The sequence below is a fragment of the Drosophila miranda genome, chromosome 4, assembly GCF_003369915.1.
Source record: "Drosophila miranda strain MSH22 chromosome 4, D.miranda_PacBio2.1, whole genome shotgun sequence".
Taxonomy (NCBI): domain Eukaryota; kingdom Metazoa; phylum Arthropoda; class Insecta; order Diptera; family Drosophilidae; genus Drosophila; species Drosophila miranda.
The window spans coordinates 2,165,901-2,184,602 of record NC_046677.1 but is presented as its reverse complement, the minus strand read 5'-3'; the positions used below and the strand labels follow the sequence as shown (position 1 = coordinate 2,184,602).

At 51.2% G+C, this 18,702-nt stretch overlaps 1 protein-coding gene across 1 annotated transcript; it reads left to right on the top strand.

Moving 5' to 3' along the window:
• The first annotated feature begins 6,760 nt into the window (after nucleotides 1-6,760).
• LOC117188911 lies at nucleotides 6,761-17,733 on the top strand. The gene is made up of 2 exons (XM_033393488.1): nucleotides 6,761-9,026; nucleotides 16,982-17,733. The coding sequence occupies exon 2, from the start codon at nucleotides 16,989-16,991 to the stop codon at nucleotides 17,694-17,696; it is 708 nt and encodes a 235-aa protein (XP_033249379.1). The 5' UTR covers nucleotides 6,761-9,026; nucleotides 16,982-16,988; the 3' UTR covers nucleotides 17,697-17,733.
• The last annotated feature ends 969 nt before the right edge of the window (nucleotides 17,734-18,702 follow it).

Genomic DNA, 18,702 nt, shown 5'->3' with positions numbered 1-18,702 from the left:
TAACAGACATAGATAAGGGTATGCGGAGCATGGACTATAGATATGTCACTATATATAAATATAAGTAAATGTACATATGTGGCCACTGTTAAATTAGCGAGCTTACGCCGCAAGTGTAACCAATAGCAAGTGAGATGAAATTAATTAATTAAACCTAAATTTTAAAGGAGCTCAAGGAAAATCGCTCGCTCCCGGCATCAACATTTTAAGCTAAAAAGCAATCAATCGCCTCAAAAAAAAAAAAAAAAACGTCAAGCTGTAGGGCTCCCTCGGTGAAGGTTAATAAAATCTACACTCGGAAGAAGCTGAAGGGCAATCCCTCGCTTCCCACATCGACGTCCACAAAAGAAATTAATAATTAAATGAAGGAAACCGTTCAAACATAAAAATATTATTGTACACATTCACTCATGTATCCAAAAAACTGATCTCTAAAGAAATCACATAAAGTACACAAGTTATGACTGTTCGGGTGTAAACAGAGATCTGTAACCTATTAAAAAATACTACAACAAAACGCAAATGAAGAAAACACTTAGCAAATGCAGTCCTTAAATAACACTAATGTAAGCATGCACTCAAATAGACACCCGCAGTAAAATGTATCCTTTGCGTAGGTCTAACGATAATTATAGAATACAAAATTGTACCTCCTACCTCATTGTCAAATCACATATAAGGCTCTGATTTTGTTTGTAAACAAGTGTTTAATATAAATTCAATATTGCAACGTAACGCATCGGACTCGTGCAGGCAATTTGTTATTGTTTTTTGCCCAGTCTGCTTTTCGTTATCGCTTCTTCGGTGTGCACTGTTCTCGCTCATCAGCGTTTGCATCGCCCACACTCTCTCGTGAGCATAAGCGGGCTGCTCGCATTGTTGCTCTCACTCTCTCTGGATTGCCTATACTCTCCCTCTCTGTGGACTTTTCTTTTGTGTCTCTGCTTTGGTGAGTTTACTGCTCGTTTTCTGCACTTCGTTGGATCATCTGCTTTGAATTATTGCCGCTGCAGCTGATTATCTGGCTCGCTCTGCTGTCTGCTCTCCTACTTTACCTGCGATCTCACTCCGTTCTTTTTTTATTCGTGCACAGTGATTCTACTACTGTCCATAATGGCAATTGTTTGCAGTGCAAAGAAATGTGAATTCGGTGGTGTTATCATTGGTGATTCATTTCTTAGCTGCTGGCTGTGCGACAATTTTGCCCACATAAAATGTGCTGGTGGTGGAAATTTTGGCCGGCTGAATGATCTGATCTCGAAACGCATGGGCCTGTCTTGGTCATGTCTGGCTTGTCGGGAGATTGAGGCCGAATTGCGCACATTTATGAGACAGACTCGAACTGGGTTTCTGGATGTCCGGAAACAATTTGTGGCTCTCAACGAGAAATTTCTTGCCCTTGAATCACAGTTTCTTGGGCTCAAACTCTTGAGCGAATCGCCTAGACGGAAAATTCCGCATAATGATACCAATCTCTTGCAACCTAATCCGATTGGTACGCCTGCCTCCCACCTTCATCCATCGGAAGCATTTCCGTGTAGTCATGCCACGCCGTTGTCTGTAAATCCGCCAACGGTGGATCCGGAGTTCTTTACACCGAGCAATGTGCTTCCTTCGAGCACCCAACTTCCCAACAGCATCAATCCCATCCCTGCAGTTTCTGTGGCCGTCACTTCTGACGCGTTGCGAGTGTGCTGGTTGCTGACGACGTCTTGCCGATTCCTGCTCCAATTCCTGCTCCAATTCCTGCTCCAATTCCTGCTCCAATTCCTACTCCAATTCCTGCTACAGCCATTGCTACCAATTCCTCTGCCCTTGGACCGAGATCTCTTTTAGGAGTGGCTCCACCATCTCGATCTCGCTCGGGACTTCAACTTAGAGCAGTGGTCCCTCGGAAAGCAATATTTGTTTCTCGTCTTATTCCTGAGGCTACAACGGAGGATGTTAAACAACATCTTTTCTCTAAACTTAACACTTCGCCTATTGATATAGTTGTGACTAAATTTACATTTAAAAATAAGCGCAACATATCATCCTTTAAAATTCTTCTCCCTGATTCTTTACTATCCAGTTCTCTAGAACCGTCAATATGGCCTGAGCATACAATTGTGCATGAGTTCCTTCTCAAAGATTCGAACTCGAATCCAAGAATTACCGAACATGCTGCAAAAAACTGATGTACTATTTTTCCATGCACTATCAGAACGTTCGCAGTTTGCTGGGAAAATTGCGTCAAATTCATACTAATAGCGCGTCCTTTGATTTCGATGCCATCACGTTTACCGAAACCTGGCTTAACTCCTCTGTCAATGATCACGAAATTTTCATTGATAGTTACACTATTTATAAAATGGACCGCCCATCTTTTGCAGGTGGGGTTCTGATTGCAGTGAAATCTATTTTCTCATCTGAGTTATTCCCATTCAATAACATTCATGGAATTGAATTTGTTGCAGTCAAAGTTCGTGTTGGCTCCGCATTTTTCTATTTAACCTGCTCTTACATTCCTCCCAGGTCTGATGCTGAGCTTTACTTACACCACCTTTCAGCAATTAATAATGTTGTTTCTACATTAGGGTGCAATGATCGAATTATTGTCATGGGGGACTTTAACCTCCCATTTCTTTCTTGGCTGCCTTGTGATGACGCTAACCTGTTGTTTCCCAATTGCCATAATGACTTTATCAATGGGCTAACGGATATTTCCCTTGTCCAAATTAATGCCGTTAAAAACATTAGGGACAGACTTCTTGACCTCGTTTTTGTTAACGATGGTTCTCTTGCTACGGTATCTAGAGCAAGCTCAATATCTCTCCCTGAAGATCCTTACCATCCAACTTTGTTGATATCACTGGAGTGTTCACAATCTGGAGGTGCTGATAGTTCCATGGCTCCTTGTCACATAAAGTGTTTTCGCAAAACAAACTTTATCGATTTAGATCGTCCAAGTCTCCCTGGTTCTCCAAGTATTTGTCATACTTAAAAAATAATAAATCCCGGCTCTATAAAAAGTACCAGAAGTCGGGCTCCACGTTGGCCTTAGCTCTATACTCCTCCGCTCGCTCTCTGTTCCTTGCCGTCAATAGTCAGTGTTATAATCATTACCTTTCACAATGTAGTAGTAACTTTCGTAGTGATCCTAAAAAATTCTATTCGTTCGTTAACTCTAAGCGCAAGTCAAACGTTTTTCCTCCGTCCCTTCATTACCAGAACAAAACAGAAGCTTCTGCTGTTGGTATTGCAAATTTATTCGCTAACTTTTTCCAAACAACGTACTCGTCTCATATTTACAACGCATCCACTCCGTATCCGTACCAGCTACCTCAAGCTAACAGCATTTTTCTGCCCCTTTTCGAGAAAATCGTTGTTCTGGAAGGTTTGTCATCTATGGACATATCGTTTTCTGCGGGTCCAGATAAGGTACCAAGTTGCATCTTAAAACACTGTGCCCAGTACCTTTGCAAACCCTTGACCTTTCTCTTCAACCTCTCCTTGGAACAGTCTTGTCTCCCAGAAATTTGGAATGAGTCCTACATCATTCCGCTTCACAAAAAAGGTTCAAGATCAAACATTGAAAACTATCGTGGTATCGCAAAGCTTTCCGCCATCCCGAAGCTTCTTGAGTTCCTGGTCACCCGGAAACTGCAACATCTTTGTTGCAGCTTGATATCTCCGTCGCAACACGGTTTTTTCAGACATCGTTCAACATCGACTAACCTTCTTGAGTTTTCTAACCTAATCCACCGTGGTTTTCAAATTGGTTTGCAGACGGATGTAGTTTTTACGGACTTCAGCAAGGCATTCGATTCTGTGAACCATGCTCTGCTTATTCACAAGCTCTCTTTATTAGGGTTCCCAACGAATCTTCTAGATTGGATTTTGTCCTATCTCTCTAACCGTACTCAACGTGTTTTGTTTTCTAACGTGTTGTCAAATACTGTTAATGTTACTTCAAAAATATTATTGTACACATTCACTCATGTATCCAAAAAACTGATCTCTAAAGAAATCACATAAAGTACACAAGTTATGACTGTTCGGGTGTAAACAGAGATCTGTAACCTATTAAAAAATACTACAACAAAACGCAAATGAAGAAAACACTTAGCAAATGCAGTCCTAAAATAACACTAATGTAAGCATGCACTCAAATAGACACCTGCAGTAAAATGTATCCTTTGCGTAGGTCTAACGATAATTATAGAATACAAAATTGTACCTCCTACCTCATTGTCAAATCACATATAAGGCTCTGATTTTACGAATTAAATTTAGTTTGAATTTACAACTCAACTCGCAAATGTCTAGACTTTTCTTTTATGATCTTAACAGAAACTAATAATTAGATCAAATAAAACACGGTATAAGCCGCAGGAAACTATGTAAGTGAGCTCTTTTTGTAAAATTGTATCCAACCATTTAAGTGATCGCGATCAAAAAAAAAAAAAAAAAAATACTGAGTAAGTGTGGCTGAGACATCTACAATCAAAATTCATTAAAAAAAAAAATAAATAAATATATATAATAAATAAAGAAAAAAAACATATAGCGCTTATACTGTGTAGATTCAGTCCCTCAGTCAGCACGGTTGGTACAACTTACGCGGAGTCCCGAGCGACTATCCGACAGCCACCTGCCTCCCCCCCAAGGCCAACCAACGCTCGACCCCCCACACAGGTGGGACACGCCCTGTGCCATTCTCTTGGCTCTACAGGGTTAAGAAATTGCTAATGGGCGATAGCCCAAACAGTTCCAATAGTGACCTCAAGTCCTTTAAGCGGTCCGATAGCTTAGTTTCACTGTGTGGGAACCTGCAAGACCCAGGGTATAGCAAGCAAGAACAATGCGATAGCGACGATAGATTACGTTTGTGTCTTAGGGGCATCCGTTTGACTGGAAGCAACGAACGTTCCCCTGACATCATGGATCGGGCAACTTTCGCATCGGCTATAGAGGCCGCACTGCAAAATCAGGCCTCGCGGTTTTAGACCAGGTTACAGTAATTACAAGCCGCGATTGCTCAGTTGAGCACAGGCACGCCTGCCCCAAAAGTTGAAGCGTTTAAGGAGATAGCAATAAGTCCCGATGTCCAGTGTGATTATCCATTGTATATGGTTAAGTCCGTCCTCGAGTTCGACGGCAAACAGGAAAATAATGTCGCTTGGCGCCAGGCAGCGCTGGCGGCCTATAAAACTTTCGAGCCCTATGAGGGCAGTGCTAGACATTACATGGCGACAGGCATCATCAGGAATAAAATAAAAGGTGCCGCAAAGAACGTCCTGTAATCTTTCAACACAGTCTTAAATTGCAAGGCAGTAAATAGATTGATAGTTCGGGGGACAGGGGCAGGGAAACCTGTCCTTGACGGAACACTATGACGAGATTGAGAAGCACTTCTTTCTCATTACCAACGGAAACATAATGGTCCATAATGCGGTCGCAAAGGACATTCTAAACGAAAAAGCCATGGACGACGCGTTTTATGCTTAAGGAGAACATTGAAAATAGCAGTATTTCCGGCAAGACCGAAAGATCTGCAGTCCGCGCTGGCCCTTGCCGAAGCGGCAGAACCAAGCGAGGATCGCAGCGTTTTGGTTGCAAATTATGCCAGGGCTATGGAGGAAAAGGCCCAAAAATCTTGTCAGCGCCAAACTCAAGCGCAACTCCAGGGCAATTTTAGTCAGTATAGAGTTGTGGACTCCTATAAAAGTCCTCATTACGATAAAAGGCAAGATGCATCCAACGCCCAGCAGGGAAGATCCAACCAACGATTCAATACTGGCAGGACTCGGGCCTAGGGCCCGGAGCCCATGGATGTAGATCCTTCTTCTTCCAAACTCAGACTGCCCACTGCTTACCGAAAACCTTTTGGGTCTGGTGGGCGCATCACAATTTCGCGAGGAAAACAAACACGTCAGAGCGCACCTCGAGAAATTGGCACCAGAGAATAGACACACTACAGCAGGGGACAACCAGACCGAGACGGCCTACAATGGGACTGCGGTCAAAGCTGTCGCTGAGAATTAGAGTACGAGAGTGACTCAGTATATTTTTTAGGGGAAGGTCCCTGCTGCCCTTCTTTTGGCGGGTTTTAAAATAGCAGGGATTAATATAAAGCTTCTCATAGAGACGGGTGCGTCAAAGAAATACATAAAGCTATTTAAATGGCCTCGCGGCGTCATCCCTGTCGAGGCACCTTTTCCCGCTACTCAATCAACAGGACAAATCAAATTTCGAAGAAATGCCTTCTGTCAATATTCGGCTTATTCCCCCTCCCCATTTTGTTTGCTGGAAACACTATCGACATTTAACGGCATATTTTGCCTTGACCTGCTATCGCAGGTAGGGGTGACATTATGCTAAAAGAGCGGTAAGTTAACAAATGTTAACCAAATTGGCCATTGCCCAATGGATTAATTTCTGCAAGATCGCATGATCGCATGATCGCAGATTCACTGACCATGAGAGCGGGGCTGCCGAGACCGCCGGATGACGGCCTGCATCGGACACCAGCCAAGAGGAGCAATGTCAGCGTTTCTGCTGAACTGTGACGGGCCTGACAGACGATGAGCGAGGGCTTAAGTTCGGGAGTTTGAGTATCATAAGTTTAGTTGTATAAATTTATCCACCGAGTGGCCACAACATATTTTGGTGTTAGCCTTGTGTTCTATATTAACTCATAATAATAAATAAAGTGTGTACCATATTATTCAAAATACCATTAGAACTTATTATTACTGGCGCCCAACGTGAATGAACCGCCCCGAAGATAATTAAAGTGCGGAGACAACGCCCGGTCAAAAAAGATAGCGCAAATATTCCGTCAACAAATAAAACCGGAAAATAGTAAAGTTAGGCCAAAAGATCTGAAATGTGAAACAAATGAGTGCGGGGACAAAGCCCGCTCAACAAAGTTAAAGAAAAAATTCGGTCAACGTGTAAAAACAAAAATAACAAGAAGTGAAACAAAATAATCTGAAACAAATGAGAGCGGAGACAACGCCCTCTCAAAGATTGGCAACGTGTAAAAACAAAGAAAAATCTAGTAATCCCGAGGATCTTTGAGCGCGGAGATAAAGCCCAAAAGCCGAAGAAAAGTAAAGGTGGAAGTGATTAAAGTGACGAAATAAATTGGTCCCTGCAGCCGGTCCACAAATAGATCGCTGCACACGTACCTTAAAAAACAAACCCCCACAAATTTTAGTGGCAGCAAACAAATCCAAAATCCGTAACACCAAAGCGGACGGCCTTGGGCAGCTTTTGGGCTTGTCCGTCGTGCAATGTTATGAAAAGGAAGGTGAGTGAAGAGGTTGAGAAAAAACTCACCCTTCATAAAAACAAAACCATTATGTCCCAAGAAGCCACACAAGCACAGCATCTTAACATAGAGCAGACGCCGTCCGTGTCTTCATCTCAGGCCTCAGACGGAACCTTACGGACGTATTATTTTCAGCTCAACCTCAAGACTTGCCATCGGCCTTGGCTACGGCTCAAGAATTTGAAGCTAACAACGATAGGCATGCTTTTGCGGCACATTACGCAAGAGCCCCAGAGAACAAAGGTCAGAAACGAATAGCTTACAGACAGAGTCCGACCAATATAAAAAACAAGGAAATCACCCATTTTATATGCGCGACCAGGGCAACCCACTGAAAAATAGTCACCAAGGCCTGGACAGGGTCGAAAAAATGGACGTGGATCCTTCCTCCTGGAAGTTCCGCCAACCAACAAATTTTCAAAGGCAGCAGGCCCACTAGCCACGGCAACCCTAGCTAACGGTCTTTTGGTGACCGTTGGTACACTCAAGAGGCCGGCTGGATCCCACAGATTCTCTGACCAGCGCAGGCAAAGGGTTAATCCCCTCGCTCAGGAGGACCCAGACCAATTCGAACCACAGTATGAGCAGCTAGCACAGGAGGCACTGGCTGAGATTGATGAGCAAAATAACGCAGGGTACGATAATTACAAGGTCAATTTTTTGAGGAGAGTCCCTGCTCCCGTTCATCAAAAGAACAGTAGCGGGGAGAACATCAAATTTTCTGATAGACACCGGGGCTGCAAAGAACTACATCAAACCGCTAATCGATCTTCAGCGAATTTTTCCGGTTCAGGCCCCATTCATCGTGAAATCACTGCACGGCTTTAATAAAGTCGAGCGACAGTGCCTCCTTACCTTTTTCGGCATAATGTGAAGGCATAAGCCTCCACAACACTGACCACGACACCATCCCCTGAAGGGACCGCCCCGACGGCTTGTTATCTAATTTCATTATTATCTCAGTTCATTATCACTATTATCCGATTTTATTACTTCTATTATTATTAGTATTACCAAGACAAACAACAATGAATCCTTATTTTCACCCATTAAAGTAAGAAATAGGCTAAGAAACCCCAAAACAGTAGGCCTTTTTACTTAGAACTAAGAGAACCAACACGTAAGAGAGACGCACACTACGGCCACGCAGCGAAGAGAGACGCACACCACGGCTATACGAAGGCGAAGAGAACCAACACGAAAGAGATACGCTCTTACGCCCACGCAGCCAACGCAAGGAAGAGAACGGCTATACGCAGACGAAAAGAGACAACATGAAAGAGAGCGAAGCGGCAGAGAAGCCGCCGATCGGTCTTACGCCCACGCAGCCGAGGAAAAGAGCCGACGGCGAAGCAGGCAATACACCCACGCAGCCATACACCCACGCAGCCGAGGCCGGCAGCCGAAGGCGGCGCAGCAGCGAAGCGGCAGAGAAGCTGCGAAAAGAGAAAAGCCGAGGCCTGGCACGGTCCAACGCGAGCCAAGCTCGGGAGTGATCTCGGAGGGCTGAGCCAGACCGGTTGTGCGGCGGAAGCCAAAATAGATGTGAAAAACTAGCCGTGACCGCGCCGTGTACGCAATAAGCCGTGTTCACCCGCACGCGGTGAATAAAACCTGCTGTGACCGCACCCACGCGGTGTGCAAAGGAAGCCACCGAAGTGACGAGGACCCGCCGTGGGAGAACAGGACCCAAAGAAGGGACACAAGGGTGAGCCACCTCACGTATGTGAGCTCTGGGGGGGATAGATCGGTGCAGTAGGCAGGTATAAGCAGAACATTCCCGCAGTTTCTTTACATATCTATGCCCACATGTTGCTTATGATATTTTTTTTGGCGTTTATTTCCCCGCTGCAGGCGCGGGATTTTAAGTAGGGAAATGATCCGAAAACAATAAAGACACCAACCTCAACCCACCTGTCTCAGAACATTCGCCCGTAGGAGTCACTCACCCCCCTCCCCCTCTCTCCCCTTTTCCCGGGAGGCCCGGCGAAGTGGATGTGAGTCGTGGATCATGCGGCATCCACCAAGCTGGGTTTTCCCTCTCCTATACCTTTCTCCCCTGGGGACCCGGCGATGCTGGATGTGAGTCGTGGATTCACGCGGCATTCGCAAAGCTGGGTTCCCTCTCCTACACCCTCGCCCGGGGGACCCGGCGACGCAGATGTGAGTCGTGGATTCACGCGGCATTCGCAAAGCTGGGTTCCCTCTCCTACACCCTCGCCCGGGGGACCCGGCGACGCAGATGTGAGTCGTGGATCATGCGGCATCTGCTAGGCTGGGCTCCCCTCTCCCACACCTTTCCGATCCCTGACCCAAACCCCGTCTCCCGCCACACATGACCCCCAACGCACGTCTCTGCAGCTCCCAAGCACGGCTTCACCCACGCCTCGTGGCCGGGCCAGGCCCGACCGTCCCACGATCCACCCCACGGGCGCGCTTTCGCCACGAGCGGCTCTCCCCTTAGGTCCTCACACAACAAATTTTTGCTGTGGGGAAGGACCGGGCCCTGGACAGACTGAGAAGCTGTACCTCGGCCTGAGAACTTCCTTACAGATGGCGCCCGAGCAGGGACTCACGAGGGGAGAGTCGGTGAGCATAGGAAATAAGTGAAAAGCAGTTAAAAGTGAAAAGGGAACCAAGCAGCAGCCAACAATTAAAAGGCAAGACCCACAAAAGCAAAACAGCAAACGAAGCTTAGGAGCCACGGATCAGGAAAAGCAGCAGGAGAAAAGGAAGGAAAACTTCAAATCAGTGATTAGCAGCCAAAAATCAGAGTCCCGGCGAATAGCCAGCACCAATCTTTGATCCCTCGACTTATGTACAGCTGAGGCTGGTTTCTCTAATACCCCCCAAGCATCAGCCGCCGGCACGTGTCCCAGACGCGCCGGCGAAAACCACGCGGAAAAAAAAAACCACGCAGCCAGCCACCTACGAGGCAGAAAGAGACGGGGAGAGACGCGAAAAACCACGCGGCCAGCCACCTACGCGACAGAAAGAGACGGGGAGAGACGCCGAAGACACAGCACCGCGTGCCGGGAGAAAATGGCCGTGGACGGCGCCTAAAACCTTGGCACGCGACGGCGACAAAGCGGCACCAGCGACAGAGTAGCAAAGCAGCAGCAGCGGCGCAGCGGCAGAGCAGCAAAGCAGCAGCGACAGAGCAACGAGGCAGCGGCAGAGCGGAGAAGCAGCAGCGACAGAGCAACGTGGCAGCGGCAGAGCGGAGAAGGCGCAGCGACAGAGCAGCGAGGCAGTGACAGAGCAGCAAGGCAGTGACAGAGCAGCGAGACAGTGACCGAGCAGCCAAGCAGTGACAGAGCAGCGAGGCAGTGACAGAGCAGCGAGACAGTGACAGAGCAGCCTAGCAGTGACAGAGCAGCCAAGCAGCGAAGCAGCGGTAGAACAACGGAGCAGCGAGGGACAGCCGGCGATCGCAGAGGAGCAGCTACATGGCAGAGGAGCCCTCGGCCACAAAGCCATGGCCACGGCCAATATAAGGCGGAGCAGGAACACCGGTCAAGACAGTTGTTACCGAGCAGTCAGACAGTCATTACCGAGCAGTCAGACAGTTGTTACCGAGCAGTCACACAGTTACCACCGAGCAGTCAGACAGAACCTTTCCCTGTACCGCGCCACGTATCCTTCGACAGGATCATCCAACCCAGTGCTGTGTATCCTAGTACAGCATCACCGATCTAGTACCGTGCCGCGTGCCCTTCGAACAGGATCCCTCACCCCAGTGCCGTGTATCCCAGTATAGGATCACCGATCCAGTACCTCGCCACGTATCCTTCGACAGGATCCCCCCACCCCAGTGGCGTGTATCCTAGTATAGGATCACCGATCCAGTACCGTGCCGCGTGTCCTTCGAACAGGACTCTCCACCCAGTGCCGCGTATCCTAGTACAGAAGCCCCAGACCCAGTACCGTGCTGATAAGGACTCGTACCGGTGCCCCGATTAGTGTACCAGGATCAGGATGAACATCCGCTGGATAGCGTCCCGCAGGAAGGACGAGCTGCAGAGCCTAGCTAAGGAGTTTGGACTAGGAGAAACTGGGACTGTAGAGGACCTACGGAGCCGGATCACCGCATTCATCGCACGCCCTGGGCACTCCGAAGCCGTGCAGGCAAGGCTGGACGAATTGGCTACGCACTTTGGGAACATACCGAGCCCCAGGGACCATCGGAGTCCAGCCACGTCACCCGGGCCAGAGAGCCGGACGAAGATGGAAGACAGCAAGGAGGGACCAAAACTGCGATTAATTGTACCCGAGCTGCCCAGCACGAGCCAAGGATCCACCCACGGATACCGCGAGTCAGCAACCGAGACACCGGCCGCCCAGGAGCTGCCCAAGGACCACTCCAAGGAACCAGACCAGAGGCGTCCAGCAAGAACCACGCGCCAGTACCCACTACCGCTGGACCCCTGGCCACGCCTAGCCACCAGACAACCACGGAAGGAGACAGCCACGTCTTCCTCAGGGACATCGGGTCTCACGCCCCGGAGGAGGTGAGATCTCGTACTCGTTACTGGCGGACAAGCTCCGGAAATGGGGATTTACTTTCGACGGCCACGCGGACCCACTAGCGTTCATCGAAAGGCTCGAGGAGCGAGTGGAATCATACGGCGGGAGCCCAGAGCAGTTGCCGCGAGCCATCTCCGGTCTCCTTACAGGTAAGGCCGAAGGATGGTTCCGAACTTTTCAGATGCAGGGACAGAATTGACAGACTTTCGGAAAGAATTCCTAGAATTCTTCCTGCCCCCCAGATACTTCCAGCGGCTGGAAGACACCATACGAAGTCGGGAACAGAAGCCCAAGGAATCCTTCTGGGATTACCTTATCGAGTTGCGTCTGATGATGCAACGAGCCCAGTATACTCGGGAACAGGAACTCGAGCGGATCTACGAAAATCTCCGTCCGGAGTATCAAATGTACACGCGCAGACAAGATTTCCGATCACTCACAGAATTGACCCAGCTTGTCTCGGCCTACGAAACCGCGCGGGACCGAGACGCACTCCGCAGCATCGGGACCACGCAGAACCATCGACCCCGTGCCGCCGATACCGGCAGTGGAACCAACCCACAACGAGGCAACACACACGAAACACCCGGGAAAACCGAGATCGCCAACCGAGGAATCGGCCAGGAGCAAGAGCAGGCGATCGATGTACAACGAGCCTGCCGGAACTGCGGGGAAAACGGCCATTTCAGTGGTGCGTGCACAAACCGACAGAAGCTGTTCTGTTGGGAATGTGGCCACCGAGGGGTCCGGACCATCAACTGCTGCCGGAAACCAGCGTCGGGAAACGGGTCGGGTCTCCGCCCAACTGGGACATGGACGGAGGCGCGCACCCAGGAACAGGAGAAACCCACCCATTAAGCATGACCGGAGGAAGGATCGCTGCCCTGGTGGACATCAATGGGAGAGCATTTGCTGCCACCCTCGACACTGGAGCCACACGATCCTTCATCAGTGAGTGGCTGGCGAAGGAGATAGGGACGACCAAGAACAGGCGAGAGGTGAGGACCAGGATCCGCCTGGCAGATGGAACCAGGAAGGAGATCAACCAAACGATAGCAGTCACAGTGCGCCTGGATCAGCAAGAAACACAGGTATCTCTTCTTATACTCCCCACGGTATTAGACGACTTCATCTTGGGGCTCGACTTCCTCTGTGGCATCCGCGCAAGGATCCACTGCGGACGGGCATATCTACAGCTGAAGTTGCAGCAGAAACCCGCCGGGACGATACCATCATGCACCGCCCAGCCACGCCCACGGTCTGTCACGTTTGCGGACTCCACTGCCATCCGAGAGCAGCCGCAGACCAACACCCCACAGCCAACCACGAACCATCCAACCGCAGTGACAGCAAAGCCCTACCAGACAAGATCAAGCAACAACCCCAGGACTACGCCACCACAACAGGACACGAAGGAAGCTACGACGGAAAGAACTGCGACACGGATGGAACCAACCATGGCCAGTTCCCCAGCACGAACCCCGACACCAACAGGACAACGCAACAAAACGAAGACTTTGGCAGAGACAGCTACGGCTCCACTGGATCAATCCAGGGCCAGCTCGTCGAACCAGGAGTCACCAACAGGACACAGCAGGAAACAAAGGACTTGGGCAGAGACAGCTACGGCTCCACTGGATCAATCCAGGGCCAGCTCGTCGAACCAGGAGTCACCAACAGGACACAGCAGGAAACAAAGGACTTGGGCAGAGACAGCTACGGCCCCACTGGATCAATCCAGGGCCAGCTCGTCGAACCAGGAGTCACCAACAGGACACAGCAGGAAGCAAGGGACTTGGGCAGAGACAGCTACGGCTCCACTGGATCAATCCAGGGCCAGCTCGTCGAACCAGGAGTCACCAACAGGACACAGCAGGAAGCAAGGGACTTGGGCAGAGACAGCTCCGGCTCCACTGGATCAATCCAGGGCCAGCTCGTCGAACCAGGAGTCACCAACAGGACACAGCAGAAAGCAGAAAACTTCGGCAGAGATAGCTTCGGCGCCGCTGGACCAACCCAGGGCCAGCTCATCGAACCGGGAGTCACCACGGAGTAACCCAGCACGACAGACATCACGCCAGCCACGAACCCCGACACCACAAGACGAGACCAGAGAGACCCCGACGACGGACTACCAACTGGAGCCATTAGCCGACGCCGAAATAGCCCGGGAACGAAACCCGTTTCGCCCAGCCGACTCGGATGACTACGAGAACGCGATCTTGGCCGCCATTACCGCCCTGGAACTGGAGGACCTATCGCCGTGGCAGCAAGACCCAGACCCCGAATCACCCCCCACGCCGTGGGCAGGCAAGTTTCTGGAAGAAGAACTGGCGAAATTCGACGGACTAGCTGGAGTCTCCCACATCGCCGAACACACGATAACAATGCGAGACGACAGGCCCGTGAAGCAGCGCTATTTCCCGAAGAACCCGGCCATGCAGAAGATCATCAACGCGCAGGTGGACGAGCTGCTACGGGACGGAAGGATCGAGCCATCCCACAGTCCCCACAGCGCCCCAATCGTCTTGGTAGGAAAGAAGACCGGAGAAATGCGAATGTGCGTGGATTATCGCCAACTAAATGCCCGCTCGGTGCCGGACGCATATCCGCTGCCACGGATTAACCACATTCTCGAGAGACTTCGCCACGCTCGCTACATCTCCACGCTGGACCTCAAAAACGGATACTGGCAGATCCCGGTGGCCGAGGGCAGCAGAGAGGCAACAGCATTTACCGTCCCCGGCAGAGGACTCTTCCAGTGGAAGGTCATGCCTTTCGGCCTGCACTCAGCCCCGTTGGACAGCGTCATCGGACCCATCATGGAGCCGTACGCGTTCGCGTATCTCGACGATATCATCGTCATCGGAGCCACGCTAGAAGAACACATCGACCACCTTCGCGAGGTTTTCAGGAGGCTGCGAGAGGCGAACCTCCGACTGAACAAAAACAAGTGTAGTTTCTTCAGGAAGAGTTTAGTCTACCTCGGCCATGCCATCAGCGAACAAGGCATCCACACGGACCCAGACAAGGTCAGCGCAGTTGAGAAACTAGCACCGCCCACCACACTGAAAGAACTGCGACGCTGCATCGGAATGGCATCCTGGTACCGACGTTTCGTCCCCCAACTTCGCCACGGTGGTCCAGCCCATGACCAACCTGCTCAAAAAGGATCAAAAGTGGGAGTGGACAGACGAACAACATCAGGCGTTCGAGACTCTCAAGGAAAGACTCAAGCAAGCACCAGTCCTGGCATGCCCCGACTTCGCCGAGCGATTCGTACTCCGAACGGACTCCAGTTCGTATGGCCTCGGAGCAGTATTGACACAACAGATCGACGGAGCAGAAAGAGTCATCGCCTACGCAAGCCGTCGACTACTCAAGGCAGAGGAAAACTACTCGGCCACCGAGAAAGAGTGCCTTTCCATAGTCTGGGCAATCCGGAAGTTCCGATGCTTTCTGGAAGGATACCACTTCGATGTAATCACGGATCACCTCGCCTTGAAGTGGTTGAACTCCATCGATAATCCAACGGGACGCATCGCCCGCTGGGCCTTGGAGCTCCAGCAATATCGGTTTGACATCCACTACCGCCGAGGAAGCCAGAACGTTGTGGCTGACGCCCTCTCACGACAACCAGTAGAAACCCTGCAGCGAGCGGACGAAGACCGGGACCCTTGCCCCTGCCCCTGGCTGCAGAGGCTCCGCAAGCGGATCCAGGAACAGCCGGAAGGACACCCGGAGTTCATCATCGAGAGCGACCAAATATATAAACGAGCCAGCAGCAGAACCAGCGAAGAAGACCCTATCAAATGGAAACTATGTGTCCACAGGGACCACCGCCGACGCGTGCTGGAAGAGTGCCACGACCATCCGACAGCAGGACACCTCGGAATCAGGAAGACAGCGACACGAATAGCCCAGAGGTACTACTGGCCCGGACTGCACCGAGATATCGCCCGATATATCCAGCAGTGCACCAAGTGCCAGCAGTACAAGGTGAGTCAAACCAAACCAGGAGGGAAGATGCACACCCGCCAAGCCCAAGAACCACTGGACATCGTCTGCGCCGACTTCATTGGACCATTGCCCCGATCCAAACACGGCAATACGACGCCTTCAGCAAGTGGGTGGAGTTGGTCCCACTACGCAAGGCCACCACCGCACTACTGGAGACCGCTTTCCGGGAACGGATCCTGAGCCGCTTCGGAACCCCACGGAAATTCGTATGCGACAACGGGACCCAATTCACAAGTCGCTCCTTCCGAAAGTTCTGCAAACTAGCAGGCATGGAATTGGAGTATACGGCGCCCTATACGCCACAACAAAACCCCACGGAACGAGCCAACAGGACGATCAAAACCATGATCGCCTAGTACATCGATGGAGACCAGCGGACATGGGACGAGCTGCTGCCCGAACTCAGCCTAGCCATCAACAGCAGCACATCGGGCACCACAGGCTTCAGCCCAGCATTCATCGTACTCGGCCGGGAACCTCGGTTGCCTGGAGCCTTGTACGAAGAGACGACCCCAGGACTAGGCGAAGTGACAGAGACCCCAACCAGCAAGGCCAAGCGACTCAAGGAAATCTTCGCCATCATACAAGAAAATACCCAGCAGGCATCACAGACGCAGAGCAGGACCTACAACCTACGTCGACGCGAATGGAGACCCACGATCGGGACGCTCGTGATGCTACGCCAACATCACCTGTCCAAAGCGGCGGACAACTTCGCTGCCAAACTGGCTCCCAAATATGAGGGGCCTTACAAAGTAATTAAATTTATTTCTCCCACCATAGCACGACTCCAGAAGCATCCAGGAAGACAACGACGAACGGCCGGACTAGCCGACCTCAAGGCCTACCACGACAACGAGCACACACTCACCAGCGAAGACAACGAAGGCAACGATGACGACGACCCCAGCACCAGGAAAACCGCGAGTTCATTAGGGCCACTTATGGTAGTGCAACCGCGTACACACGCAGTAAGATAGCTTTACTCCCCTTAAGGGATTAGAGTAAGAAATAGCCAGAAACTAGAAAATGCACCGATCAGGGAAACCCAGGGCACAGGGCACATCAGTGGCACAGGTCAGGCTCTAACCAAACAAGGTTTCTTCCCCCCACCAGATCCGACATGGACAACCCAAGGACGAGCGACGCACAGCCTCTAGAGGCAGAGGATGGCACGGAGGGGCATCCTAGGGGTGCGTCGCCGCCCAGCTCAAGGCAACCACGGTCCAACTACAAGCAAGACACCACTCCCCGACCCCGCAAGCAGAACCGGGCAACACCACGCAGCATGGACCATCAACAGGAGAACCCAAACGGCCCGATCCCGGACACCAGCTGGGACGACGGGTGGCACGCCAGACTGCAGGAGTGGGACGCGCAGGAGGAGGCGGCAGCCCCGGAAAGAGGGGAGAATCCCGATTGGCAGCCGCTGGACCACGCACCAATGAAGTGGCTATCGCCAGTTCCCACCAACCACAACGCCCCGAACCCGGAACCGACGAGCTGCACGGCCCGAGAGGCCGAACCAGGAAACCCGAGCCAACCAAAGGAAGACAGCGACCTGTCATTGGGCTTGGAAGAGGCAGAGGCGGGCGGACTGCTTACAGCGTTCGAGGAGATGCCCGAGCTAAACGCGCTGCAGGAGGAGCAGGAATGGCCAATCGCCCCAGTCGCCTGGCGGGTAAGCACGCCTGACCGCCGCATCCCGCAAAGCCTGAGGGAAAACGCCAGCGCTCAGGCAAACGCGGCGCGTCACGGGCGCAGCCGGATCCGCATTATGATATTTTTTGTGGCGTTTATTTCCCCGCTGCAGGCGCGGGATTTTAAGTAGGGAAATGATCCGAAAACAATAAAGACACCAACCTCAACCCACCTGTCTCAGAACATTCGCCCGTAGGAGTCACTCACCCCCCTCCCCCTCTCACCCCTTTTCCCGGGAGGCCCGGCGAAGTGGATGTGAGTCGTGGATCATGCGGCATCCACCAAGCTGGGTTTTCCCTCTCCTATACCTTTCTCCCCTGGGGACCCGGCGATGCTGGATGTGAGTCGTGGATTCACGCGGCATTCGCAAAGATGGGTTCCCTCTCCTACACCCTCGCCCGGGGGACCCGGCGACGCAGATGTGAGTCGTGGATTCACGCGGCATTCGCAAAGCTGGGTTCCCTCTCCTACACCCTCGCCCGGGGGACCCGGCGACGCAGATGTGAGTCGTGGATCATGCGGCATCTGCTAGGCTGGGCTCCCCTCTCCCACACCTTTCCTATCCCTGACCCAAACCCCGTCTCCCGCCACACATGACCCCCAACGCACGTCTCTGCAGCTCCCAAGCACGGCTTCACCCACGCCTCGTGGCCGGGCCAGGCCCGACCGTGCCACGATCCACCCCACGGGCGCGCTTTCGCCACGAGCGGCTGAGAACTTCCTTACAATAAAAAGCCCGTTTCTCATCTTTCCACAACTTTCAACCTTCGATGGCATCATAGGACTTGATACATTAGCTGAAGCTGGTGCCAATATTAACCTGGGTACCAAAAGACTCTACTTTGGTAATGAATCTGAAAAGATCCTGTTCCACAAGTGCCCCAGTGTCAACTGCACAAAAGTGGACGACATCGAGGTCCCACCAGCTGTAAGAGACGAATCCAAACGAAAAACTGCCCTTTAACACGGCTGTAGTAACCACTACCAGGACCGAGGATGAATTTACTCAAAAATCTCAAGTGAAGTACTTATTGCGGAACGAAATCATTCGAACATCTAGGTCTCTGTACAACAACCCCATATGGGTTGTTGGAAAGAAAGAAACCGACGACTTAGGTTCAAACAAAAAACGATTG